Here is a 27080-nt window from a genome sequence, read left to right on the forward strand (position 1 = left end):
ACACACACACACACACACACGAAGGATGCGTTTGACTTTGCACCACCAGATGGCAGCAGTGCCTCAGCTGGTGGGACGGCGGAGGTGGGGGGGGGGGGGCGTTACCTCTCAGCATCGTGTGCTGGTGCTTGGCTGTGCAGATCAACCTGCTGATGCCATCAATGACTTGGCTCTTAGAGTCCAGCTCTTTCTCCTTGGGCTTCTTGCTGAGGAAGATCACTGGAGAGAAAAACAGGGCGGCGTAAATAAATAGTTTTCTGTGCATATTTTTGTACACTGGTTTAACATGTTGACAGTCGTTCTGTTCTAAGGGAGTAAAAACATTATGCATTACTAAAACATAATAAAAATGACAGATGCTGACATCTTTTGGCCTGGCTCAAAACCTCACAGGACTGATGCAATGCATTATGGGACTGTGCAATGAGCAGACTTATTCTTCTTGCAAATGTAGTCATACAAGTATTTCCCACCTACACAAAAACCCACATACTCGATACTCAATGATGCGTCATGACAACGTAGTAGAAGTGTAACGCCACATTTCTGGTCTTCTCCTTCGGATATTTACAGGCATGTTTTCATACCTTTCTTGTTCTTCTCCTTGGTGACCACAGTCATGGCCATGCTGGGTGGGGGGGTGAGTTCCCCTCCACAGGGCAGGCGGCTGACTTGCAGTGAGCGGAAGTTGCTCTTCAGGGTGTTCTTCAGTCCCACGTCTCTCTTCTCGCCCTCTTTCTTCTTCTCCGGGCCTTGCCACGTCCAGTAGTCCACCTGAAGCCCCATCACTTCACTGCCGGAACACGGGGAGCTGCAGAGGAAACCAGCTAAAGTCAGGAACTAGTTTTTCTACTTCCCCTTTGAAACACAATATTTTAAAGAATTGTGTGTTTTTCAGTTGTTTTTTTTGGCGTACCCAGTTCCAGACAGGGCGGTGGACACAGACGGTGACTGCGGGGGGGTGCCCCCTATTTCCTTCCCATACGGACCAGCCAGCGGTGGCGTTGGGGAGGAAAGGATGCTTGTGTTGACCCCCATCGCATCATCGGAGTCCACTGCAAATCAGGGGTGGGGGATAGTGTCGTTAACAAAGCTTCAAAGTGAAGCTCAAGCCAAAACCCAGTAGAGGAAGGAAGTCAAATGAAGGAATATTGGGGTATTTTTCGTTCCTGATCTGAATCCATGAGAAAGGAGAGACTTGTTGTTTCGTTAGGTTTCTGTCTCCTCATCAACGGTGCAACGTTGAACACGCTAGGCTGACCAAATAATACTAATCCCACCTTTAAAAAGAAGAAGTCTTTCCTTACCTGACGTTGAGAGGCTTTGCTCCACAATCCCAACTTTCACAACCTGGAAGAATTCAAACAAAAGTTTACAACTATCCTAAAACCATGAAAAGAATAAAGAATTCTGTCCTGCCCGTTTGAGGTAGGGAAAAAAAATCAAAAATCTTACCCCAATAAATGGCACAAATTTCTGACAGGAGTCTTCATCAGGGCTGTAAACGGAGACAGTAAAGATGTTATGATTTGGACCAGCGGGGGGTGAGGGCAGGGTTCGGGTGAGGGGGTTTCAAACACAAACACTCAATGGTCCTGGAGGGAAGACGGCTGTGGCATGACCCCGCAGCATGTCCCATCGCAGCAGGAATGGCACATGACTGGCTCGGGTGAAATGGGGGCATCCTGGGTTCATGTTACAATGAGATGAAGGGGAGGAACGCTCCTTACAACCAAGAGAAAGAAACGATCTCTCTCTACAGCCAGCACTAGGAGTCATGTTTAAACATGGGACAGTTTGGGACCCGTCGGAGTAACTAGTGTTCAGTCACCGTTGGGGGGGGGGGGGGGGGGTGCAGTACAGCCAGGCATCGTTGGAGAAAGTGCAATACACACGCAGACCACAGCAATTCAAAAATACACCCAACGGTTCAACAGGAAAGCGTTGAGATAGTGTTATTTTTCTGCAAAGCTCTACAAAAAGGCGCCAACAATAGTGCAACTCGCCGATAATTCGCCAAAGTCTTTCATGAGACTGCAAAATGGGACTGCATCCACAGCAAAAAGAGAGGAGGACGGGGAACGCTGCTGGCTCACGTTTCAGTGCACACGCAGGAATAAACTCCCCAGCAATCTCACCACCAGTGCTCCATTATTATATCTACGTGATGTTGCATTTTGCAAGGTAAGGGTTTTTGCAAAGTCCCAGTGAGCATCACAAGCTGTAACATCATCCACAAAATAACAGGTGCACGGACGTATAATTTACACTAAACTTAACTGCCAGTCCTTTGTAAATGAAGGTATAACTATGTTTTATACATGCAGAAATAAATGTTTTAAGGAGTCGTATTCGTGCAGGTTAGAATTAGGAGGGAAATATTACATGGATATTGGTAATAGGTCATTTCTTTTAACTGATATTAAAATACTTGATTTACCTTGTAGTAGTCAGAGCGTTCACTGATATTGAGTGAAAGTGTGTAACTATGTAGCCTCTCCTAAGGCTAAGCCAATAGAAGCTCATTTTCAAGCCAATAGAAAATATGTCAAAATACTGGTTTCCAAATAGCTTTTTTAAAAGGTTGTTAGGCAAATCTTCATAGCAACAACACAGAGGACAGAGTCAAAAATAAGAATCAAAAGACACACCAAACCAAAGACACAAGTCAGGACAGAGTGCAAAGTGAAGTTACAGTGAAAAGGGAAATGTTAAGACAAAGGAGCTCAAGCCAAATGGAGGAGAGAAAAAAGGGAGGTTCAAAGCAGAAAACGAGTTGAATTAGATACCTGATGTAAAAATCAAAATACAAACTTCTTTTCCTTGAATGCAAATCAAAAGGGAAAGGGGGAAGAAGGAATGCAACAGTGTTAAAACTGTGTGTTGTGTTTAGTAGCTTCTGACCAATAGAAGCCTTTCCTACAAACAAACCTCCTTCATGTCTGTCAGAGTAAAAGGTGATCTGGGGCCTCATTTATAAAACCTTGCGTAGGATGAAACGTAGGACGTGCGTACGCACAGAAATATTCAGATTTATAATATTCATCGATTGCGAAATCATGACAAACACTGAGAGGAAAACGAAGAAACGTAACTTCACTCAGTGTGAAGTGGAAATGATCATTGGCGAGGTGGAGAGGAGAAGTAAAATGCTTTTTGGAGGGCACAGTGTGGGCATCACTAATGGCAAAAAGGCACTCGAGGGGCAAAAGGTTGCAGAGCAACGCTGCAACCTCACAACCTCGAACCGTGGCCGAAATAAAGAAAAAATGGTCTGACATCAAAGAGGAGGCAAAAAAGCGTTTATCGCGCCATCGCCAAGGTGTGTCTGCCCCGGATGGGGAGAGGGGACACCGGAGCTGTCCCCTCTTGATGAGAGACTGGCGGCAATGATTGGGGATCGGGGGTCTGGGCCAACATCGGCGTCAGGGGGTCGAGGCACGTTTGGAAGCTGTGCCACATTATGCAGCACAGCACACGCCAGCAGGATTTTGCACACCTTTACAGGAGTAAACAACAACCTCCCTCCAGTGCAGCCGAGGCAGCGCCGTCTGCCCTTAAACAGGCCGATGGTGCGCTGCACTACAGCGCCAATCCTTCCATGTGCCACATCTTCTAAGAGCGCAAGATCAGCCATTACGCGTCATTACGCATTGTGACGGCATCATGGCATCTTATTACCGTCCATTTGATTGCATCTGACAAGCAACAGCTGTGTTTGAGGATGAATTGCATAACATGCCAATTTTATTGCAGAACATAATTCACTTTTCTTTTTGAAAATGTGTTTTGAAAAATTAGTATTTCTGTTTGTTTTACGCTGCAGATCGATCACACGGGTGTTTGTGTTATTTATGAGAGGCAGTATTGGCATTTCTTCTACACAACAGTCTAGTTTTACACAGTTTCACACACGTTTGCGTGTTTCTTGCGTCTGCCGACGGTTCTCATTTCACCCGTTTTTGTGCGTACGCATGGGTCCGAGCTTGCGTGAAGGACCGCACATTTTTCCGTCAAGTTTACTTTTTATAAATACCAATTATTGCGTAGAGAGCGGCGCACGCCTTCTTTTGTGCGTACGCAACGTTTAGAAATGAGGCCCCTGGGGATCGTTATCACCCGCTAATCACAGCGACGTGTGTGTGTTTAATTCATGAACGTGCCCGCTTTAAACATCTTTCTCGTGCAGTCGAACGGCTGCTCGGGGACATTAAACATTAATAGCAGTTACTCAAAAGTTTAAAAAAATCATGCCTCAAAAAGAGCACAAAAGCATACATGCGCACACATACACAAACATTTGCAGCGCTGAGTGTTCTCATGAATAATCAAAGGTACTTCACCTCTTCTGTTTGTAGGTCAGCATTGCTTCAGAGATGGGGAACTGGTGGGACACGTTGGCACCCACCAGATATTGAACAATTCGTCCTGCCACATCGATGTTGTCTGCGGGAGGAGGGGGGGGAGGGGGAGGGGGGGAGGGGGAGGGGGGGCAAGACAGATTGTTAACAACACGTTCCTTCGGTTGCACGTCTGGCTAACAAGCCAGCAAGACAATTGATGCTGACGCTAATGTTCAGACTCAGCAGGTCGCTGAAAGACGGCGCATTAATCACTTTCATTCCTCTGAAGCCGGGAGGAGGGAAACAAAAACAAGAGGCTGTGTTTCTTTATGTCAACTTATTCTGAACCATTGCCTCCCTGCAGTTTAACCTGACTCTGCTTGTTAAAGAAATAATTCAAAGCCATTCCTATCCAAACGCCGCCGTGAGAGTTGTGAAGGCCGTTCACGTCAAGGTTAAAAGAAAGAGGGAAAAAGATGGAACACATATTTTTATATTATATATACATATTCCCCACTCTTCAGAGAATTAATACGGCATGTAGTAGGATTTTCTGGGCTTGTCTGGGCAGAAAAAAGGGACATTTGAGGAAAAGGGACAAGTTTAAATATATGTGTGTGTACTAGCAAACAATTCCGAGACCTACAAACTGGGGGAAATAGTCTTCTTCCCACCCATCAGCCTCCGATCCCATGCTTTGACCCAATTTCTTTCCCTTTCAAGTGTGCCAAAGATTAAGCAGGCCGACTCGCTCTGCAGCCGGACCTCGCAGCGATGCATCCTACCTGAGGAGGGCCGTTCCGTCCTGCAGAACAGCTCCCTCCACGCGGTGTCCATGAAGATGCTGTTGAAGCGGCTGTCAAAGGAGGCCACGTACTTTGCCAGAGGATGAGAACCTGGAGTTCGAGGAGAAGAATACAAGTTTAAAACAAAGCTCAAAAAGCGAGTCCTACAGGTACGGATCGCGGGTGACGTACCGATGGGGATCACCAGGAAGCGGATGTAACTGAGCCAGTCGGGCGTCTTGTTGGCCAGCTGCTCCACGAAGAACCTCAGGATGGTGCTGAGGTAACTCTGGTCGCCTGCCACCGCCACCTTCATCGTCGGCGGTGTCTGCGCATTGCAGTTACAGCTGCGTGGGTTGAGAGGGAGAATGAGTAATCGAGAGGAAGAGAGAGTTCCAAATCGTGAACGATGTGGGTCAGAGAGGGTTCAGAGAGGCTTAATGGCTGTCTGACGATTTATAGCTCTCAAGTTTCCTGGTCTAGATCCGGCCTCGCCAGTTGGTGTAATATTATCATTTGTAATACCAGGTACAAGTCTCTTTGAAGCTACATTCTTATATCGCAAAAGCTTTTAGATCCGACCAATTTCATTACACAAGTCCACATACTCATTTACCACATATTAAACAGCTAAAGCAGCGGCAGCACAGTTTTTTTTTTTTGATGTTAACATCTGAGACGCACATGGCTCCGCATGACTCGGCCCCACCTGGAGCAATCGGGTCGCCTGAGGCGGCAGGTGTGTAAAGAATGCAAAAGTTGCGCTTGAGCTGAATTTAAAAACGGATTAACGGAAGCAGTGCAGTAGACGGACGCGGCCTCAGTCTGCCTCCGGCGGGGCGACTCAGCGGCCGAATCCCAGGAAGAGAGAAGGAGGACCAAAAAACCAGCTCATTCTGACAGCGAAAGCGCCCTGGAATCCTCTGGCAGCGCGCCAGCGCAAACACACACTTTGGTCTGGACTGCGCCGCCATAACAGGCGGCCAGATACCAGTGTGTGTGTGGGCCCGTGTCGTTCGACCGATGCATGCTCGGCTGTGTGCGTTTGTGTGTATGCATGCTCGTGTGCGACTCACAATCTCTGGATGCGAGTGACGATGGTGTTGAAGGCGGCCTGAACGTCGGCAGCGGAGCAAGTGGACACGATGGGCTGGCCCTGTTCGTGGAGCAACTCGGACACGTACTGCACGGAAACACACACATGAGAGACACACACAAGAGAGACACAGGAGGTGAGCCAGAAGCGTGTTTAAAAAACATACAAAAACACTGTCACAACCGCAGCCTTTCGTGTTTCAGTCTCAACAAATCCTGTGAGACCCGAGCTTGTCCACTAAATACATGATGAGAAGAAGAACACACACACACACACCTGTCCTTGCCACTCCACAGTGTTGATGAGGATGATGCTTTCGGGCAGGCGCTCGTCAGAGATGAGGATCTGGTTCAGCTGGTCGTACACAGACTTCCTGGGAACCTTGGAGAGAAATCGAGAGCGTGAGAACTTCCCCCGCGGGACCAAACCCGGGTGCGAGGAGCACTTCCGCGACGCGTCTACCTGTGCGATGAGCCGTGACTCCGGGGAGCACTCGCTCTCCATGCTGCTGGTCCTGTCGCTCTGGGCCTTGGAGTTCTGCCGGTCTTTCATGGAGGTGCTGCACGGACGCCTCTGTAGCCGGTTCTCCGCCTTACTGAGGACACAACGGAAAAACAAAAGCAGCTCAACTCAAAGTACTTGGTGGACGGGGCAGGGAACCCAATAAACTGGGCTCGGAGGTTAAGCAATTTGAAGAACCTGTTGTGGGAACCCACATTCCAAATAACATAATTAAAAGATAGAAAGTAGCTTGTGTACCTAGATGAAGACACAACATTATCTTGTGTGCAGACGGGGTGGATTGGAAGCGTACCTTGGAGACATGTGGTTTTGGGACTCTGTCTTGCAGAGCTTGCCAACAGTGCTGGTCACCCGTTCAGTGCTGACGTCACAGCTGCTCACCTCCCCCGGTCCTGGCCCCCTTTCCTCCGTCTCCGGCTCCTAAAGCAAAGAGAGAGCAAAGATGAGCCGAGGGCCTGGTAAATAATTGACTTGTGCCGCTGAGGTCAGAGATAATGATGCGGGCCCACCACGACAGAGGAGATTATTATTTAAAAAAAAAGTAATAAATAGTCGGAAAAAAAGTAATAAATAGTCGGAGTCCTAACGGGTAGCAGAGGAAACAAGGTTCCTGCAGTAATGAGTTATTCGTTTGGAGTGGAGCGGTGCGAGAAGAGGGGGTTCTGAGGGGTAGCAAGGTTAGGCTGACCCGACGGCACAAAGACAACAACAAACACCAACATCCCGCTTTTGATCCTCATGAGTCGGGATTCATCCAGCATGGGGCCGCCTTGTCTGCTCCACTGATCCATAATGGATGACTGAGCTGCTTGGTTCGCCTGCCCTTGCATGCACCCTCCCTCTTCGTTTTTCCCTGGAAAACAACTAAGACTCACGGGAGGGAAGGGCGCCCAAGTGGAAAGGGTAGGAGAAAAAAAAGAGGCTTCAAGGCAAATTTAGTAAAAAAAAAAAAAACTATTGTTGTTCAGAACACGTACCCCAACAATCGTATCTGTGGCGCTGTCTTGCTGATAGCGGGCCCCTTTACATCTGTCCACGGTCAGAAATTCTCCACTCTGTAGGGTGCACACACACACGAACATTTAAACCACGGAGGTCACTTCCCCGGTAAATATAAATAACAAGTTGTCACAGCTCCTTACTGAAGCGCTATGCTCCATCTGCTCAGGCCAAGATTGACCAATGGCCAATTTCACAGTGGCAGCTCCCCACAGTTAAGCTTGGTGACGGTGGCAGTATTGGAGAGTATAAATATCTCTAAAGGCATGTATAGGTTTCACCCCGACTGATACTAATATATTTATGTACAAGCCCCTAAAGAACAACCGGCACACTTGTGTGCTCATGTCCACCTTACAAATGTGTTGAAGTGCATTTAGCTTAATTTATATCAAAAGTACTTCAAAGACTTTCCAATTTGGCTGCAACGAGGTTTCATTTATTGAGAAAAATAGAGGGCTAGAGCAGTCCAAAATTTTATTACAGGCTAAAACGCATCCCCTGATATTTATTAACAGCAGTCCTTCTCTAACCATCACACTCAACATCTGTGTCCTTGCTGCTTCCAATGAGCCATAAACCTCTGAGGGGAAGTTCGGGGATCGCTCCATCCAACCTGCTCGCTGAGCATATTTATATGTGTGTGTGGTGATGGAGAGGTTGTTCGCCGCCAGTCCTTATAAATACTAGGATGGGCTGTAAAGGGTGCAGCGGGGGCTGCATTGCATTCATTCTCAGAATACCTTGCCGGTAGTATCATGGTCCTCGGGGATCCCTAAAGCAGCGTAAGCATCGAGGCCTGCCAGACATTTGAACACTCTCCAGGGGAAGTTCCTTTACGTAACTCAGCCACCGAGAGGCGGACCGTTGCGGGTGAACGATGGCGCTCAAAAGCATCTGACTGTTTTTTTTTAAATAAAGTGCCGGGTAATAAACTTACAGGACACGACAGCTCTCTCTGCTGGCTTTTTTGGCTGTGTATGCTTCCAATCTCTGTCTGGGAGCTGGAGTGAGACATCCCTTCAAAAAACGGCCTGAAAACAAAAAACAGATGATTTAATTTCATTTCAAACACAAAAACCACATACAGCATGTTGCCTGAAGTTAACATTGATAAATACTAAGGCTGCTTCGGCTCAGACATACTTGAGTTTGGGTTTGGGCGTGCTCAGGACGCTCTCGTTGTCCTCCATCTCTGGCCCACTGTCACTCTGGTTGTACACCTCCAGGCTGTCGTAGAGCAAGTCCAGATCCTCCTCCACTTCCTGGGTCTGGTCAACTGGGTCAGAGTCCAGGACCTGCCGCAGTCGGGACAGACACTCCATCAACACATCAGTAAACAAACCAAAAAGAAAAATCAGGGATTGGTTCTCACGGCTGTGGATGGCCGGAGTTACTGGTGTCCATTAGCTGATCACCGGCCTAATGGAGCTTAAAGAGTGAAGACACGGAAGGCCGCAAAATAGAAAGAAAAAAAAATCGTTGCTATAAATACATCCCTGCCTTGGTCCTAAGCAGGCCAATTAAAATGTAAGTGATTGCTGGGGAAGTGCTAAGGGTCTGAGCTTTGATCTGCCAGCTACACAGTGGGGATGTATATCATAGGAGCTGCACACGGGCAGGCCTGCGGACTAATCAGGTGATTAATGCCACTCCATAAGTGCAAAAGCTGGCAGGGAGCAGATAAACACAGTCTGTCGCCTCTCCTCCTCCTAGCTATGTATTTATAGAGCTATGGCACTGCGTAGTGGCCAGCCATAAGGAAAGGATTAGAGACTAGGAACGTGATGAAAGATCAACGGGCCACCTGGAGCTTCTAAAAGCATCCAGCGAAAAGGGAACCGGCCTGGAGGCTCTTTTAAGCATCGCAAGGTTAAATCACTCACGCTTCCTAATCCCACTTTTATTAAAGCACATATAAATTTAATCTTTTTCTAAAGCAATCTATGTTTTGGGGTTCATAAAGAGGAGAAACAAGGGAATTACTGGAATACATTTCACAGTTCAATGGAAACTATCATCATCCTAATGACCTAAACACAGATTATGTACTAATGGACATCTAGGGGTTGTTAAACACATTTGGTTTGAAATACTGCAGATGACCAAGCTGTTATGCAAGATACGCAGAAACATTTATTTGAAAAGTACTTGAGGGATGAAAAACACAAACCTAAACAGGGCAGGCATACAAGCCGACATTTATCACTAGATTAAGTGGTGGAGAATAAGAGTCGTTAATGGATGCTGCTAATGGAAACGCATGAATCATACATCCATGAGCACAGAGGTAATGCGGCCGAGCATGAGGATGCTTGTACCTCTGTTGTGGCGAGGACTCCTCCCCAGCTGGGGACGCATTAGCCGTAGCAGTATGCTGTTTAGGCAGTCAATACTGAGGTCGTTTTCTCCTGACCCCTAGGCCAATTTAATGACTGATCACTTTTACAGCCGATTTACTAAAAGCTTCATAGGAGAAGGACAGATTCCGGGGGGGGGGGGGGGGGGGGCTGTGCCTCAGGTCATCCGCATCGACATTGAACATTGTGACGACACCTCGTGTGTCAATTATCATTCTGTCACTCACCTCGTCAGTTACTTTGAACCTCTTCAGCAAGGCCACAAACTTCTGCTTGAAATTAGGTTGCTGAAATAGAAAAAAAAACAAAAACAAAACTGTCATCCATAAATGCACATGGCGCTGGGCTGACCGGTCCTCCCAGTAAACATCCATTGGATTACCCATTCCCAGCCACTCTAAGTAAAGACCATTACGATCAGTCCAGTGAGCCCACAGGGTTCATTTACGTGCCCATCCGCATCCTCCTAATGGGCTCGGACAAATGGAAAACCGCGCGTGCTTTCCTTATAAAGCGTGTACCACAGCAAATACAGGTCTTGGGTTACTCTCTCACGTTAATGATTGGCAAGCATTGAACTCCGTGTGGTGGAAAAGGAGGCAACTAACCCTGGTCATGGAGGTGGTTCGGATCATTTTCCTCCGGGCTTTCTTGGGCTTCCTCACCTCGTCGTCTTCATCGTAAAGGTCCTGAAAGAGAGAGGATGGATGAAATATCAACAGAACAGTGCGCCTACATTTCCACCTGCACATATATATATAATAAGTGACGAAAAGCCAATTTTGCAAGAACTTGCTTTATGCCTCTAGGAAAAAAGAAGGTTTATCTTTTATCACTAGTGTACGGCACCCAAATGGGCGAGTAGGCTCTTTGTGCTCATCAGATCTCTTATATGTAATTCTTTTGTTTTCTAGCACTGACCTGGCCCGGTGCTGCGTCATCGCTGGCTTCCTGCTCTGACGAGTAGCTGTCGTCGTCCTCCTCAGAGTAGTTATCCATGTCCGGAGAGCGGTCTGGAACACACACGGAAAAACATCTTTTGAAAAAGTGGGCTGAGAGAAATGGGATTTATATTGCAAATAGATTCCAAGGTCAACGACTTATCAATGCAGAGTCGCTGAAATTGTTTTTCGGAAAAGAGAATGACGAAAGAAAGCAATTTGTTCTGAATGAAAACAAGCCTCCTAAACTCAATAAGAAATGATGTCCTCATAGTGCCACTGGAAGCCAAAATGATTTAAAGATACTTCTTTAAAATTATAACTGATAGTTAAATACTCGTTATATCAGTTTGCGCCAAAGGCAATTTTTCATCTTTGGTTGATAAAGCTGTGTAATTTCATGTCCTCTTATTTACAGTTCATCAGTGAAGAATTGTTTTGACTACTAGTCTAATATGCATGCTGAATGCACGTTCGATTTCATCTGCGTCTCACATTCTAATGAAGTTCTGCAGTTGAAAATTTTACTATTGTTAAATGCCAAAGATATTCCTAAAAGATGTCTTTTCCACTGCGTGTTAACAGGCCAGGGGAGCTATTTTTTCTTAACAGCCAATTCTGATGCTGGGATGGATGTTATTAAGGATCACTCTAGAGGATCGGACAGACGAAAACCTTTTTTCTTTCCCTCAGAGTGACATTCTTGTAATACTTGGTGCATGAGCTCATCGGTTATGTTAACAGCCTCCTTAATAACATCCAGAGCAGCAGGGGATGAGCGGGTTCCAATGTCTCTCCCCGTCCAGAATTAGAACGGTGTCAGGTAATGGCCCCCTAAATCTTTTTCAACTCTCGAATCCACATTACAACCACAGCCGAGGAGAATAGCATGTCCTCGGCCATAGGTCGGGGGGGGGATTAATGGGGTTTATTCGTTCCTCGGTTGGGAAATAGGAGCCATCTGGAAGGAGGGAAGAGAAAGGCGCCCGGACAGGAGGGGCTGTTCTCCGGCGTGACGGCTGAAGTTACACGACGGGGGTGACCTGGCGCCGCTGGAACGAGCTCGTCTCACGGACCCTCGTTAGCGGGACGGAAGACGCCGCCGCTCACCTGAGGTCTTGGTCTTGTGGCCAGCCTGACCGCTGCCGTCCTCGTGGTCGATGGGCTGGCTGGACAGAGAGTGCACGCTGATCTCCGCCACGCGCACTGGCGCCTCCTTCACGTTGCTATGGAGACCCAGAATCTGTGCTCCGTCTGTCGGGTGTTGCATCACCTGGACATGGGGAGATTACCATCCAGTCTGGTTGTATACGAAACACATGAATCCTTCCCCTGCAATGTTCCTGATAACAATAATATATTTTCTTGAAACAGAGCAGTCTTTCAGAGAGATGGCATCTTAATCTATGCGTCTATCAATCACTCTGTAGAGGCGCGCCAGGGCAGATGGAACAAATACAACAGACAGCATGGAATAATTGTACCTCGCTTCAGCGAGCCAATAATGATAAAACAAAGATTGACATGGCTCCCGTTACACACTGCTTTATGCTCGCAAAGATTTAGCAACTGATTACAAGCTGACGGCTACGCTATCGACGCCAGGTTTGAGCTTTCAATCTAATAGCTGTACAGGCAGCAGGTCCACTTTGCTCGAACACTGGCAGCTGTCCACGCAAACCCTGCAAAGTCCAATAAGTCACTTCCTCCCACGTAACGCTCAGAATGGGGGCACGGGGGAGTTTACACAACAGCGGGTAACATAATTACCCGACAGAATCCAATCCAGCAATAGTCATAGAAATCTATGGATCATTTCGCACCAGGAGGCACCCAAAGCAGCACAGCGGTTTGGTGTCATTTCAAAATGTAATAAAGCATCGGTCTTGTTTGTCAGAGGTCAGTCAACCGACATCCTGGGGCTATTGTTGGAAAGTCCCACTGGCTGAGGACGAACGGGTGCATTCAAATAAACAAGACTTTGCTTATTCCTTTAAAAATCTCGGTCTTGATTCCCCTCACGTACAAGGATGCTGGACTAATTTAGATAAATACGTAACTTCTGATCTTTTGTTTACTGCATTCTACGGTAGTAATCCTGCTATCAACCCCCACAGCGTTACAATACTGAAATGCATTATTTTCCTGTACAGTGTTTATAGTGGCACAGTTAAGAGCAGCCAGCCGCTTCAGCGTGGAAGATCCAAACTGACAACAGGCCAAAGCACAAAATGGCATCTTGATGGCACGGTGGCCAAATATTCAGTCTGACGTAACCTAAGTCCCCACCGAATGCCCGTCTGAGCGATGTACTCAACATGAAATGAACTGATCAGGACAAATAAGAGCTCGGCCGTACGTTTGCACCTCAGACAGGCATCCGCAGGTGGCATTCTTTCAGCTCCTAATCCTTTATTATTGCATGACTGAATGCACCGTTTCCAGAAAGGAGCGTATAAAGCCAGCTCCAGATGGCAAATCATCTCACCCAGCAGCACACGGGATGACCACGAGTCATATGAAATGACGTGGGGCCCACGAGGCGCTCTCTCTTGCAAACAGAGATCTGGTACGCAGGCAACGCGATCAGAGCGAAATGATCCTCGAGAGAAATGTAATCAAGGGATTGAAAGTTGAGCACCACACGGTACCTCGGCCATATTGATGACTCCCACAGCCAAAGTTTTGTAGCCCAGGATCGTGCGGTTCTTGTAGCGTTTCCTCCTCTGCAGCATGATCTGGAGTCGGTTGGCATCCCTCTTCAGAAAATGGGGGTACTGAAAACAACAAATAAATCAAGTCAGATAATAATGTAAACGTATCCTATACCAGGAATTGCATTTATACACTTATTATAAGGGGGCTAGATTTGACTCATTGCCTTTTGCTGCCACAGTGCACACGGTTTCTTTAGACCGCCTGTGCCAGCGATTCCTTGTTAGGTTTGAATGAGTCGATGTGATTCTTTCTGGCCAACATTTCATTGCATCCCCTTGCGACTGCTTATCTGTGCCAGCGTAGATTATTGCCACCCTAAACGTTGCATCAAGTGTGGCCACGTTATTTTATCAGTGCCATCCGACATCTCCGGTGTTTCAATAGCTCGTGTGCTCCTTCCCATCCGTTTGGCTATCTTAGATAGGCCGTCAGTCAGGATGCGGTCATGTTGGTGTACAGCGCTGACACACACTCTGCTCAAGTTCATGTATAAATAAAAGCACCAGCACTGAGCCAACGTGGCGGGTGTTTGATACTAGATCAGTCTGTCTGCTGGACTACGGCTGAACTGTTGGGTGAACCGTCATCACTTCAGAACTACGTTTCCCTCCAGAAGTTCCTATTTGCTTCTCAGCCTCGTCTTTTCTCTTTTGGATGAATATCGGGTCAGACTGCTCGAGCTTCACACGGGCTTTTCTTGCTCTCTTGATCTTAAATATGTGAACAATAATAGCTAAAGTTTCACAAAGTGAGAGGCGGCATATGCCGCCAAAAATCATAGTTTTGTATTTGAAATGTTCTAAAAAGATTGTCAAGTTGTCAAAGACGTTTCTTTATTTGCAGTGCATTGAGATATCGTACCAAAAAAAAAACATACGTAAAACCACAACTTGATCACTTGTCCCAGCTTAGTTTGCCGTGATAAATTAACTTCTAATCCAGTCCGCAAAGGGTCAGCATGCACCAGGTGTTTATTATTTCAAACAGGAAACACAAGACAAAGTCATTTCTGTACGGGGCAAAATTGCATTTGAAAAAAACGTTAATTCAACATTAGCAACTTCCTGTGAGTGACGAGCTGTTAAACACAAAACAGCATTTCCTCCAAACAAAATACTAATAAGCATGCATATTCAGATAGACACTCTTGCTCTGGGTTTGGAAGGGGCACAAGTGCGAATAAAAGGCTGCAACATAATCCACCCCGCCAAGTGACTGCCGTATCCGTGTGAGAATTCACAGTATCATGTTCCAGTGCTTGCCTGTAGAGAGAATGTGAGCTCCAAGTCCGTCTCCATCAGTCCGCTGGGTGGGACGACGTACTCATTTGATCTTAGAAGACGCTTTGAACCCTGGAAGACAAAAGGAAATATAAGTTTGAATATATGCATTTATAAACCATATACAACATTATACATCCCTCAAACTCCTTATCTTATGTTGCGTCTCGAGCAAATCTCCATCAGACGAGAGTGACTGAGTGTGCAAGCTGTATTTTAGGACCGGCCAGCTTCGCATTCACACATTTATGGAGATTCACACCTTGAGGCGAGACCAGTACAAACAGTCCTCTATTCCTTCACTGCTTCATAGACGTATCATACGGCTTACCAGACCTGACACAAGAATTCACAGAATCAGAAGCTTAGTCACAACCCTACAATCCATTTGGCCCCCTCAAAGTCCCCGGACTGATTGTCGTGAAAGAACAAAAAATCAGCACGCTCATCAAAACGGCCTTCTTCTTCCCACTTGTCCAACTATCACCAGCTGCGGTTTGAAAGACAGACTGATGAAGTATTAGATAAAGAGTTACGAATCACAAATCACCAATTCCACGCGAACCTTAGCGAGCAACTGCTGCCTACAGCACCGCAGGAACAACTGGACGGGATTCTAAATCGTGCCTTGAAAGGGATGTTTGAGCTCGGAAGGAAAAGAGGACTGTGATTCAACTAAAATGAACCGCACCTTGCTATTCGGTTCCACCTCAGTTAAATCAGGGAGCTGGCACAGACGTCTTGTGGCCAAACAGCACAGGGATTTAAATGCTCCCAGCGTGTCCTCGGGGGCTGCGGTGCCTCCGTAAGTTTACGTATGTGCGATTGGTAAATTTGTGGTGCACATTTTATCACGTGCAGAATAAAGCAGCGCTTTTACGGTGCAGCACACCGAAGGGATGAAAACCCAATCAGAACATTCTCGCACAGAACGGAGACCACACAAATCCGTCGTCTTCTCCACTGGAAGTAAAAGGTCTTTGGCCGCGTTTGGTCCCTGAACGCGGGCTTTGACGAGGGCAGCGCTTGACGATCCGAGGGTACGCAAAGGAGTGAGCCATTGAAGGAGTGTGGACAGGTAGGAAGAGGCTGCGTTATGCAGAGTGTTGTAGCTGATGGGGAGTTGTTTTAAATGGACGCGTTGTTCTGTGCCAGTGGTTTTGAAGGACGCTCTCTGGAGCGAGTGTGTGAGTGTGTGAGCACCCAGGGACAAACACACAACACGGTTTCAGGGTCGCTCAGAAAATTAAATCAATAAAAACAAACAAACAAAAAAAACATTTACCGCAAGGTCACTAGTTTCACGCAATAAATCTGCATCAAAGCTGTGGAGGACAGGAGGGTAAATGGGAGTAGAGAATATTTGCTGAAACTTCTTCTTCTATTAAGCATCATTCCAGCGAGCCTGATGGCTCAATATGTTCCCCACACGGACGCGCCAACAGTACCCGTTGCTTTGTATTTAAAAGAAAAAAGGGGGTAGTTCTTTGTCACGGTCTGACCTTGTCACTAACCTGAGCTCCACAAAGAGGCCTCTTTTCTCATGCTCAGTGGCTGGTACAATGAATCAAGGCACAAAAGGCGAGCACTCTCAAACTGCCTGACATGCTTTAACAATACGGAGCCTTGGCAAGGAAAGCTTGTACTGAATGTCCTTCGCCTGCCCCCCCCGACTCCCTCCCCTTCTCTGGCCCGCTCTCTCCTGCTACAAGCTTATCCACTGTCTCCCTGGGGCCAGATGGGAAGGGGGGGTTTCAGCCCTTCGACTCCACAAGCCTGTGGGAAAAGTTCATCTTTTAACTTCTTTTCAAGGTCATTTTAAAAAGACACCAAATTGGACCATATCAGGGTAGATTGCAGATGGAAGTGCTTTGAACAGCAGCTTGGGCTGAGATCAGGATTACTACCACACAATCCAGCTGATATGATGTCTGCCCGCAACCTCAGGCGTCTGCGTACAGAAGAGACGGACCACGCGGTGTATACGCACACCGGCATTCCGCCCTGCGACCAAATGTGCAGAGAATGTACCATGGAGGGCCTGGCCCGCTCGAAGTGACTCGGGCGGTCTTCAGGGTGAGAAACCGAAGACGGTCTCCAAGAGAACGAGGAGCCAAGACCGCAGTCTCATCGCCCCTGCTGCTGGGGTTCGAGAGACGGTCAAAGCGGTTCGACATCACAGGGGCCACCTGATGGATTCCAGAGCGAGAGCGAGAGACGGCCTGCCGTATGCCGAACACAGAAGAGCAAAGAGGTTTTTTCCCCCCCCGTCATCTTCTACACTTGCTCGACAGAAACGGAAAGATTTAACGGCCCGGAGACCACATGTCATCGTGGATGAAGTCACATTTGGTAACTTTCTCTTTCAGGATGACCGTCGAAGGGGGATGAGTTGTTAAAATAGAACAAACCTGAGCAACTTCAAATTTCCAATTGATTAAAACAATAGGGGGAGAAAAAACACATCAAATGGTTTGTATCCTACTATAGTTCTGCAAAACACACCGCTGGTCACTGACGGCTACATAATTAGATTCTCTCACTCGCATTAAATCTTTCAGGTGCAAGTTAGAGAGAAATTTGGCTCCCTCCTCTCGTTCCGCTTCTAGCCGAGTCGAATTCGGAAATTCTCTTCTCCAAGTATTTTCCAGGCAACTACAGTCAAGAAAGTTTGAATGGCTTATTCCTTTGAGAATTATTTCCACATGGCTACCTCAGGGCAGAGTGTTGGTCTCTGGTGTGGTGCACTCAGTGGCCTCGGTTCTCTCTCGGAACCGACGCTTTCAGAAGCAGCGGACCATCATCTTCACAACCGCCACCGGGATCACCGCTGAGTACGTGTTTTCCAGACTGCGAGGCGAATGCAGGCTTCCAGCGCCACGGCGGAGTCTACGATCTCGATAGTTGCAGCCGTGCCCACTTGGATCAAACACCAGGGCGTCGAGCTCCAGGATTATGATGCTGTGTAATCTGGTATAATATCATCAATAAAATATTTGAACATAATTGAGGAAATTGGTGAACGGTTGTGGACTTTAAAAGAGGGGCACAACCTCAAGTCATCTCCACGTTGTTGTGCACGTACTCTGCAGCTCAGAGGGAGTCCGCTGCAACTCGACTGCAGCGAGCAAACAAAATGTGCGGCGGTTTGGCGAGCTGCGAAATGTAAAACTAACCGGATTGTCCACACAGAGGCGCCACGGCAGATGTTCCCACATTGAAACATCCGCTAACTCCCTCCTCCCGAGCCATCTGCCGGCTTTTGCCATCACTCGCATCGATTTGGGACTACTCGCTTTTGTTCTCTGCCTGGATGGGAATTTACGTCACGGAGGACGACGAGGTACTTTTGAACGTCAGGCACGCGAGACCTGCACGCCCAGTGTCACCAAAAATGCTATCGCAATCAATGCAAGATGCACGATCCGTCTGAAGGCGCCAACGCTCCTGCTTAGGCCGGGCTGTCATTGAGGAGGTTTTTCATCTCTCCTCGTCGCTTAGGCTTCGTGATCGCAGCGCACAGCTCCGACCTGTGTGACAGTGACCCGACACACTGCCCTCAAATGTTTGTTGTTTTGCTATCTGGGCCCGATGCCCACGTTGCACACGGGAGACGAACCCACCCACCTGGATTTTGACGGCTATGGACAGGGAGTTCAGCTCCTTATCCAGTTCTTTGAGTACGACCAGCTTTTTCAGCGTGAGGCTGCAGAGCCTGTGGGAGAAGGGAAAGAAAGAGGGGGAGAAACAAATTAGTGGCTGGGCTGACACAGCGTGAGCACACTCCACGACCCGCACCTGGAGATGAAAAGCAAGGCCGTACTGGGGGCTTTATTCCTCTTTAGCTCAGCGGTTGTGATAATAATAACATGCAGCTCGGAGGAATTAAGAAAATAACTGCAAAGAAAGTAAGTGCACAACCGAGCACAACTCGTTAAGTCTTATTTTCCTCACTCAGCTTTGTGACCATCGTCATCGAGTAAAAATCTCCTCGCCTGTTGCTACTAAATCAGGATTTACGTCGTCAGCTTTATGGGCGAATTCTTCATGGAAGTTGACATGGCCCAGATGCTCTGACAAGCCGCGGCGCAGTGAGATGTCTTGTTGAACAGAGAGGCTTATGTGACTCACTGCCGTCTGTTCGTTATCGACCAAGTAAGCAACGTATACCTACAGATGCCTCTAAAGAAGTGAAACCCGTTGGCACACTGGGATCCAGACTGGGTGGAGGAGGAGGATGTGAAAAAAGGAAATGGTATTATAGAATTAGGAAACGAGATCCACTTGAACAACAACTGAGCGAGACACAAGCTCAATTCCAAACCTCTCGCATGGATCCACAGCAATATGTGACCTTCAAAGGCCCGCTTTACGTTCACCCCCCCTCACAGAAAACCATAGCCACGCTTCCCCCTGACACACGCTTCCCACGAGTCCAGCTGCACAACAAAAAGCTAAAGCCAACCAACAGCCAAACAAAACCCCCACCGGCCAGGCAGGTACGACTCATAAAGAACCACCAACGAGTTAGAGACAACAACTACTGGCTGGTTCGTTTAGAAGTCAATATTGATGGGAATTAACAATAGATGCATTTTCTTGCAAGTCTTCAAATTACAATAGAACAATATGAATTGAAAAGGGTTTGTTATCAGGAGTAATTGATTTAACTTTGATCAGTGCATTTTCGTGTCCTGGTCATTATCAAGATTTTGGCACCAACTTTTTTTCTCATTTTAGACATTGTGATGTCGTCAGTATTTGTAAGAAGCAGTCAGTTTACTTCCTTCTTCGTTGACTAGAACTATAAGCAAACATATTGATTGGCGCTGTAGTGCAGCGCACCATCGGCCTGTTTAAGGGCAGACGGCGCTGCCTCGGCTGCACTGGAGGGAGGCTGTTGTTTACTCCTGTAAAGGTGTGCAAAATCCTGCTGGCGTGTGCTGTGCTACATAATGTGGCACAGCTTCCAAACGTGCCTCGACCCCCTGACGCCGATGTTGGCCCAGACCCTGTCCCCGATCCCCAATCATTGCCGCCAGTCTCTCATCAAGAGGGGACAGCTCCGGTGTCCCCTCTCCCCATCCGGGGCAGACACACCGTGGCGATGGCGCGCTAAACGCTTTTTTGCATCCTCTTTGATGTCAGACCATTTTTTCTTTATTTGGGCCACGGTTCGAGGTTGTGAGGCTGCGCATATATATGGGCATATATGGGCAACTGTGGGCGTGACATGAAGCCGCAAAAGCTGCGCTGCATTTAGAAGTGATTGTGATTTATTAAAGGGAAAACTGCGTAGGACGTGCGTGCGCACGGTTTGAATATTTCTGTGCGTACGCACGTCTTAAGTTTCATCCGTACGCCACTTCTGGCGCAAATCCTACGCAAGGTTTTATAAATGAGGCCCCAGAAGCTGGTTTCCCCGTTCAAATGATTAGTCATTTGTTTGAAGAACAAAAGCCAATCCACCCGAGGCTGACGTAATTAAATGTTCCACCTGGTAGGTAGGCCTCGTGTTTTGGTGAGGGTGAGTCACCAGGCAGCCACAGCTTTCTGTCAGGGGAGGGGGGGCAGAGAGCATGTCTGATGGTCTAACAACATCTCCATCTAGTCACAACTCTCTTTCTCAGTAGACGGGGATGCACATGCTGAAAGGGATTTTTCACTATTTAGTATTCGAGGTGTTCGCTCCGCTGCTGGCGGAGTGATTTTTCGAGTGAAACGCCGTGGCCATCTGTTGTGCTCCTGTCCGGTGTCGGTTCACCCAGCCACCCAATCAGTGACTGCGGAGGCCACCAGGTGTCCCACAGAAGGGACTCCCTCATCGTCAGGTTGGAACAGCAAGCGAGAAAGCCCTCTCGCTGTGGATGCATGTGTGTTTTCCTTTACAGCGTTGGGGGGGGGGGGCTGTTATCCGTGGTATCGTCTCCTCTCCAGTGAGCAGACATTGGCCTGGACTCAAGATCAAAATAAGGGCTTGCAGAAGCCGCTCGAAAGATGCAGTAATCCTCTATTTTGGCCCGTCGTTCCCGCATTCTCAGAGAGAGCCCGGGGCGAGTTCACAGCGGGACCAAAACACAACTTGGTATCAATCCATAGAGAAGAGCCGGGTGGCTGGAGAATCCATGCAGCGGCCTGTGGTTCAATATTTCCTTCTACGGTGGAAGGCAAAGATAAGTGAAGCATTTTGTGTCCGTTTCCCAGTTGAAGAGCCCACTGGGGAAATCCCCTTTTGCTGGTTTGGGTGCCGGGGCGGGATGAGCCGGGCCAACTCTCCTCATGGGCTCATCAATGCCATGGAGCGAGGTCATTGACCGTCACAGACGCTGGTACCCTGGTTATTATGGACTCTTTTGCAGCGTCTGATACTCAGCCTTTAAGTGCAGTTTTGCAGTTTGACCTTGATTGAACATTTCAATTTAATGCTACTTTCTACTTTGAGTTAATTACATTTATCAGACTTTCAGGGGAGGTTAAATTGTCGCACTGTGGGAAGTTAATCTATTGTATGTATCTTTCCTATTAACCATCTCATCCCTCAGATACTGCTGAGTTTAACAGAAAGCTTTTAAAGTTGCTAAAACGATCTCTCCCTTGATCAGTTACTCGAGAACCACGACTTTAACTTTGGACATTTCGCTGATAACACTCAAATTAAAAGGACCTCTACTCGGCTCACTTCAAAACCCAAAGGGGGATAATAAGTTCAGGTCAATTTGTAACCCAATTTGTCAAACCAGCTCTAAAGCGATGCAGGAATCAGAATGGATGCCAATTACCGTAAAACCTGCAAATCTTGTTCTACGTGACATATTTAATTGACGACACGGCCAAATAAAACAACGGCGTGTCGTCTCGTGTCAAAGCGAACATTGATTGGGGGCTCCGATGGAGGGCGCGCGCTGGGTGCCGGAGCACTCTGCAGCTAATAGCTTGAGCCAATATGGCATCACTCACAGCAGTGTAAGTAGCGCGGCCGCATCTAAACCCATTAGTGTGTCCGAGACACTCGCTGTACCGTTAACCGCTGACCTCTCCGGCATCTGAGGGGGAAGTTACAGAGTCCAGGAAGTCGGCGCATGGCTGCGAGCGACGCTGAAATCCTTTCACTTGTATCGGTCCTGGACAAACAAAACGACTTATCAGGCAGGACACTCAGCGGCCGTGGTCAAATATTTGGCTTCAGATAAGAGGCGGGTGATTTGTGGGTTATATGGCATGGCGGCGCATTATCTTATCTCGACTTCAAACATTCTCTTTCAACCACTGACAGAGACGCTGAAATGAAACACACAAAAGGTGCAACTGCACTTACACACCAGTGTTTGACAGACACACAGCTAAAAAAGAAAAGAAAACCTTTTTGCTGCCCACTTTCTGACCTCACACTCACACCCTGGAGGGTTCTTCGTTGAACACACACATTTCTCTGGACTCGGGTCTCAAAGACAAAAGTTTGCCCTGACAAAAAGTTGCTGCTATTCAATGTTTCCATGTCCGGTTGACAGGAAATATTTAAAAGGAAAAGCTTACTGCGTCTTAGAAATAGCATCACATATTTTTTCTTGTCTGCACATTAACAAGCAGCACAGATCCGGTCTAAATCAAAGCCATTAGTCCGAGATATGCTGGCGCTTAAGAGTGCACGGGGCCGCTATCTCTGCGTTATTTCTGAACCACTTCAGTGAAAGTAGCATCTCAAATTACATGTGATCACAGCACCCTTAAGTTGAAGAGCTTACAAAGAGACAACAGCTACAGTGGACAGATCTATATGTGAGATGTGGCTGCTTATTCAACCGATTAATATGTTCTCATCTGTCTCAGCTGGAAAGATTGAAGATTTGTATTTTGGTTTTTGCTTAAATGCTAAAAACAAATGTGCACGTCACCGATAGGCGCCCCCCCATCGAACCCTCTGAATTGAACGATACGCTGCCTAAACTAAAACACACCTTTGTAATACTTTTCCCCCTGGTCAGCATTTACGGATGAGGTTTTGCCAGTTCCATACCTTCGGATCACTGCACAGCAATGGTCAGTGGCACAAAGCAGAGGGGGAAGTGGAGGATGTGTGATGTAACGAGAGGGCTGAATGAAAAAGACACTGTCTATGCTTGGTATGTGCTGCCGGGGCTTCCAAGCTGGAAGAAAAAATAAATAAAACAGTCTTTGTCGTGCTTTCAGTGCATTCAATGTGCACATATTTTCTGTTGGAGATGTATGAAGGCGGCTGAATTCTTTTCATAAAACATGCTTTCACATAACGCTCCGCAGGATATTCTTATGGACGCTGTGAATGGTACTGGCTTGTATGTAGGGGGGGCGACAAAAAAACCCTTGTCTAGTTGCATAATTTATCCGAAATAAAGGGTACGCTGGTTTAAAAGCAATCTCTGAATATTTTATTCTACAACATGAAAAACGGGTGCTTGGCCGGTGAGATTTGCCCGGGTAGCAATACTCGCAAGCTTCCTTTTGGCCGGCTTGTTTTTAAAAAAACATTTTTTTTACCTAGGTTTACTTAGTTCCCTGTTTAAGTCACCATAAGAACAGAAGTCAATGGTAAAAAGCAGCCGACTAAAGCTGAAACAGACCTTTGTGTCAGAAACAACAATCGCTAGCTGTCAAAGTCATAACGATCATTTCCCATCAGGCATTGATTTGCTATAATGCAGCACAACAGATGGTGGGCACTCATTGACCACATCTCAATACAACATATTGTACAGTAAGATGGCACCTATGGCCTGCACAGAAGTCGAGTGATTAAGCTAAACAGAGCTCTTACGAGGTTATGTGGACACAGGATTAAACGCAGCATCAAACACTAATCCCGTGTAGGCCCCAAAGGTGGCGTCGGCCGGCCGGCCTGCAGCCGAGGGCCCCTACTCATCCTGATGTTATCGAATACGGAATCTGATATTTAACATGTGGCGTTTAACATCGACATGCCTAAATAAGCCTCCACTCTTCGACCGGCCGCGAAATGCTGCTTATCCTTGGATTGTGTGAGGAAACATGAGCACAACAGACGAACCATACACACAGATCGGAAGCCGTGACGAGTGCTCTTTGCCTTCTTCCAGTGTAAACATCACGTGTGCGGCGCACGCTGAGAACATGCCTGTTCAGAACGGGGAGGTGGGAGGGGGGAGCATGCAGTTGTTGCTGCTCGTACAAGCAATTTCACACCCGACACTGAGCGTCCACGGGACCCAAGCAACACACCTGCTCCGGCACACACCCAAGTTGCGGGTCATCATGGTCAGATTGTGGGGGGGGGGGGGGGGGGGAGACCGTTTCTGGAGATGTACTATGAGGACACAGGCAGACAAAGATTCCCTTGTTGACATGAAGCAACCATAAAAACAATTGTTTTTGGTGCGGCCTCATCGTAAAACGGCACTAAACTGAACAGAGAGCCTTTCATCCGGCTGCGGTAATTGCGGCGTAACCACAAAGATCCGTTTAGTCTGTTCATATCTGTCATTCACCATTTCTGTCAAATCACTGCCAGGATGGATTGTATCTTTGTTGTTCCAGCTGGTACAGACACAGGAGCTGCAACGGAAAAGGCAGCACAGGAGTCATCAGTCAGGTACGAAAGCAGCCAGAGGGACACGTTACGAAAGGAAAGAATTGGATTGTGGAGCAGATGAACCGGTTGTTTCCGAGATTGCGAGAGAACAGGTCGTAATAGCTGCGCTCCGCTCTGTCATAATGCTCTGTAATGCGCGCCTTGTAAACTGGTCGTGAGGCTCCCCAGAGCCGCGCTACAATCGGCTGTTGAAGGGATTACCAGCACATCTTTATGTAATACTACACAGGGATGGTGCATCCGTGCCAGATTTCACTTCTGTTTAGTGATTTAAGCTTGTGCTTTCCCCCCACACGCCCATTTGAAAGAAAAAGAAAGGAAAAAAAAAAAAAAAAAAGAGTTGTGTCTGTGAAGTGTGATTCAGAGGTTTGACTAGTATGCTCTTGTTGCGTGGGCGGTAGAGAGACTTCTCGTCGACAAGGAAGGGTGTGCTGGCCCGTTGTGTGCGTTTCCTATTGAGAAATATGGGGCAAAAGAAAAAAAACGTCTATTTGAGAAAAGCCAAAAGAAAAAAAAAAGAAAAAAACTGTTCAACGACAGCACAGAAACCTAAAAATGTGTTGAACATCACTCCGCATGTTTCAACATTAAATGAACAGACACAGCACCGTTAACCAGAATAAACCCTGATTATCACAACACTTCTTGCGCAACACTCCAGTCTCTTTAATTGCAAATACAACCACGTGCCACATTTATTACCTCAGTCCGTGATCTCGCAATCTCATTTATCAGGAGCTCAGTACGTGGCTGTCATCCATTGTGGCGTGTGTGCCCCCCCCCCCCCCCCTCCCTCCCCCGCAGAGCTCGACAGCTCTTTTGTTCGGCACAAACTGATGAGGTCAGCGGGACCGTGTTTGCGGTGGCCGTGCGAGACAAGATCAAGCCAGAGGCGGCGTGTTTACAGGAAAAAACGGCAAGACACCTCGACAAGATCAGCTACGCGTCCTCTTGCTACGGGTTGGTCTTCAAGTCCATGCCGGTTGCTGCCAACGACTTTAGAATAGGTCTGCACTAAACAGGTGACACCGCTGAGGGCTAAAGCGTCCGATAAGGTTATGCCGGTGTGACTGGTCGCAACGCTCCTTCGCCCGGGTCTACTGGTAGGATGAGAAGCTCGTTTAAAACAATCTCTCCGTCTAGACGGATGACCAGTAGAGGAAAAGACAAAAGAAAGTGAGGAAAGTGTTGGACAGAAATAAATTAAAATTAAAATTAAAAACGTGTTGGGAAATGACATGTCAATATGTATTTGTACGGTTATAAAAGATTAGACACGCTGCTAATGTGCAGAATGTCAAATACTAAATGACAGAACAGTTCCGTAGCGACAACTTTGAACACTGAGCAGAATGAGTGTCGTCATCATCACTTGCTGGGAAACACACACATGACAAGTGTGTCAGGGTAAAGTAGTTCCAGCTAGCTTATGTAAGCTTTTTCTCAAATTGCTCAAGGAGGAGTCATCTTGAAAGAATTCCCCGATGAATAGGGTGATTGGGGCAAGGGTGAAAATGCAATGAGGGTTAAGGAAAGCCCGCCATCTGCATTGACCCCCCCCCCCCCCCCGGAGGGTTTTACCCGTCAAAATCGCATTTGGCTCAAAGTTGATTAGATCAAAACATTACTCATTGTTCGGAATCTTAGAGCCGGCAAAGTCTATAGCTAATCCCTTTCGCTTTGTTAGAGGCTGTGAAACGGAGCAAAACAAGGTGCTGCCTTCCAGTTAAACCGCTGACATTTTATCCAACGGATCAATCCAGTCTCTCTATACATATTTAATTCCGCCATATGGCGCTTCTGATTAACATCAGAGAGGATTAGGCCTGCCCTTTAACTCATGCAGCCACCACCATCAGATCCATCTCTCGGCTCATATAACCGGTCGGACATTTTTTGCACATAATAGAGCCGACACCCTCAGCCTAATTTGCATGTGAGCAAAAAAACGAGCTGTCATGCATCTGTATTAAAGAGGTTACTGTCCAACGCTACAGAAGCATGAGCAATCAATGTTACAAAATAGATCCGTAGGAATAAAGCATGTTGTGTATCACCTGATCAATGTGCTGAATTTATTTGAGACACAGAGAGAGGTGGGCTGCTTCGACTGTAAGATAATAAAAACACAGCAGTAAGCCAGCTGTGATCTTGGATATTTTTACAGACAGGCCCCACTCCAACTTGGTTTTATCCTCCAACGTTCAGCGCAGACTGAAACACATGTAAAGCAATAAATGAACTCCGATCTTTCACTAAATTGGATTCCTGGATACTAGGCATCAAGGGTCAGTTTACGGCAGTAGCCTGCCTGAAGGTCGAATATCTTCATCACAATAATGAGATTTCATGTCCTCCGCCTCTACAAAAAGCCAGCTTCTCCCATCATCGGGTGGAACCGTGTCCAACAACTATTAACACTTTCAATTTCCACA

The 27080-nt window shown here is 47.2% G+C and overlaps 1 protein-coding gene across 4 annotated transcripts in view; it reads right to left on the bottom strand.

Moving 5' to 3' along the window:
- LOC120820476 (phosphofurin acidic cluster sorting protein 2) overlaps positions 1–27080 on the bottom strand; it is a 36673-nt gene that overhangs the window by 2626 nt on the left and 6967 nt on the right. The window contains exons 3-25 of one of the 4 annotated variants that reach the window (XM_078103995.1): positions 18672–18759; positions 15027–15116; positions 13698–13823; positions 12157–12319; positions 11027–11118; positions 10714–10794; positions 10333–10392; positions 8892–9043; positions 8686–8779; positions 7724–7801; positions 7039–7166; positions 6687–6819; positions 6501–6605; positions 6205–6311; positions 5321–5475; positions 5129–5239; positions 4344–4446; positions 2790–2822; positions 1456–1498; positions 1308–1350; positions 917–1055; positions 588–811; positions 106–219 (exon numbers count right to left, since the gene is read on the bottom strand). In XM_078103995.1, coding sequence (XP_077960121.1) covers positions 106–219; positions 588–811; positions 917–1055; positions 1308–1350; positions 1456–1498; positions 2790–2822; positions 4344–4446; positions 5129–5239; positions 5321–5475; positions 6205–6311; positions 6501–6605; positions 6687–6819; positions 7039–7166; positions 7724–7801; positions 8686–8779; positions 8892–9043; positions 10333–10392; positions 10714–10794; positions 11027–11118; positions 12157–12319; positions 13698–13823; positions 15027–15116; positions 18672–18759 — 2462 coding nt within the window. Of the gene's footprint in view, positions 1–105; positions 220–587; positions 812–916; positions 1056–1090; positions 1175–1307; positions 1351–1455; positions 1499–2789; positions 2823–4343; positions 4447–5128; positions 5240–5320; positions 5476–6204; positions 6312–6500; positions 6606–6686; positions 6820–7038; positions 7167–7723; positions 7802–8685; positions 8780–8891; positions 9044–10332; positions 10393–10713; positions 10795–11026; positions 11119–12156; positions 12320–13697; positions 13824–15026; positions 15117–18671; positions 18760–27080 lie in introns of those variants that run through there. The other 3 variants (XM_078103996.1, XM_078103997.1, XM_078103998.1) reach the window with 3 other exon arrangements.

Source organism: Gasterosteus aculeatus, chromosome 6 (assembly GCF_964276395.1).
Source record: "Gasterosteus aculeatus chromosome 6, fGasAcu3.hap1.1, whole genome shotgun sequence".
In the NCBI taxonomy this organism is placed as follows: domain Eukaryota; kingdom Metazoa; phylum Chordata; class Actinopteri; order Perciformes; family Gasterosteidae; genus Gasterosteus; species Gasterosteus aculeatus.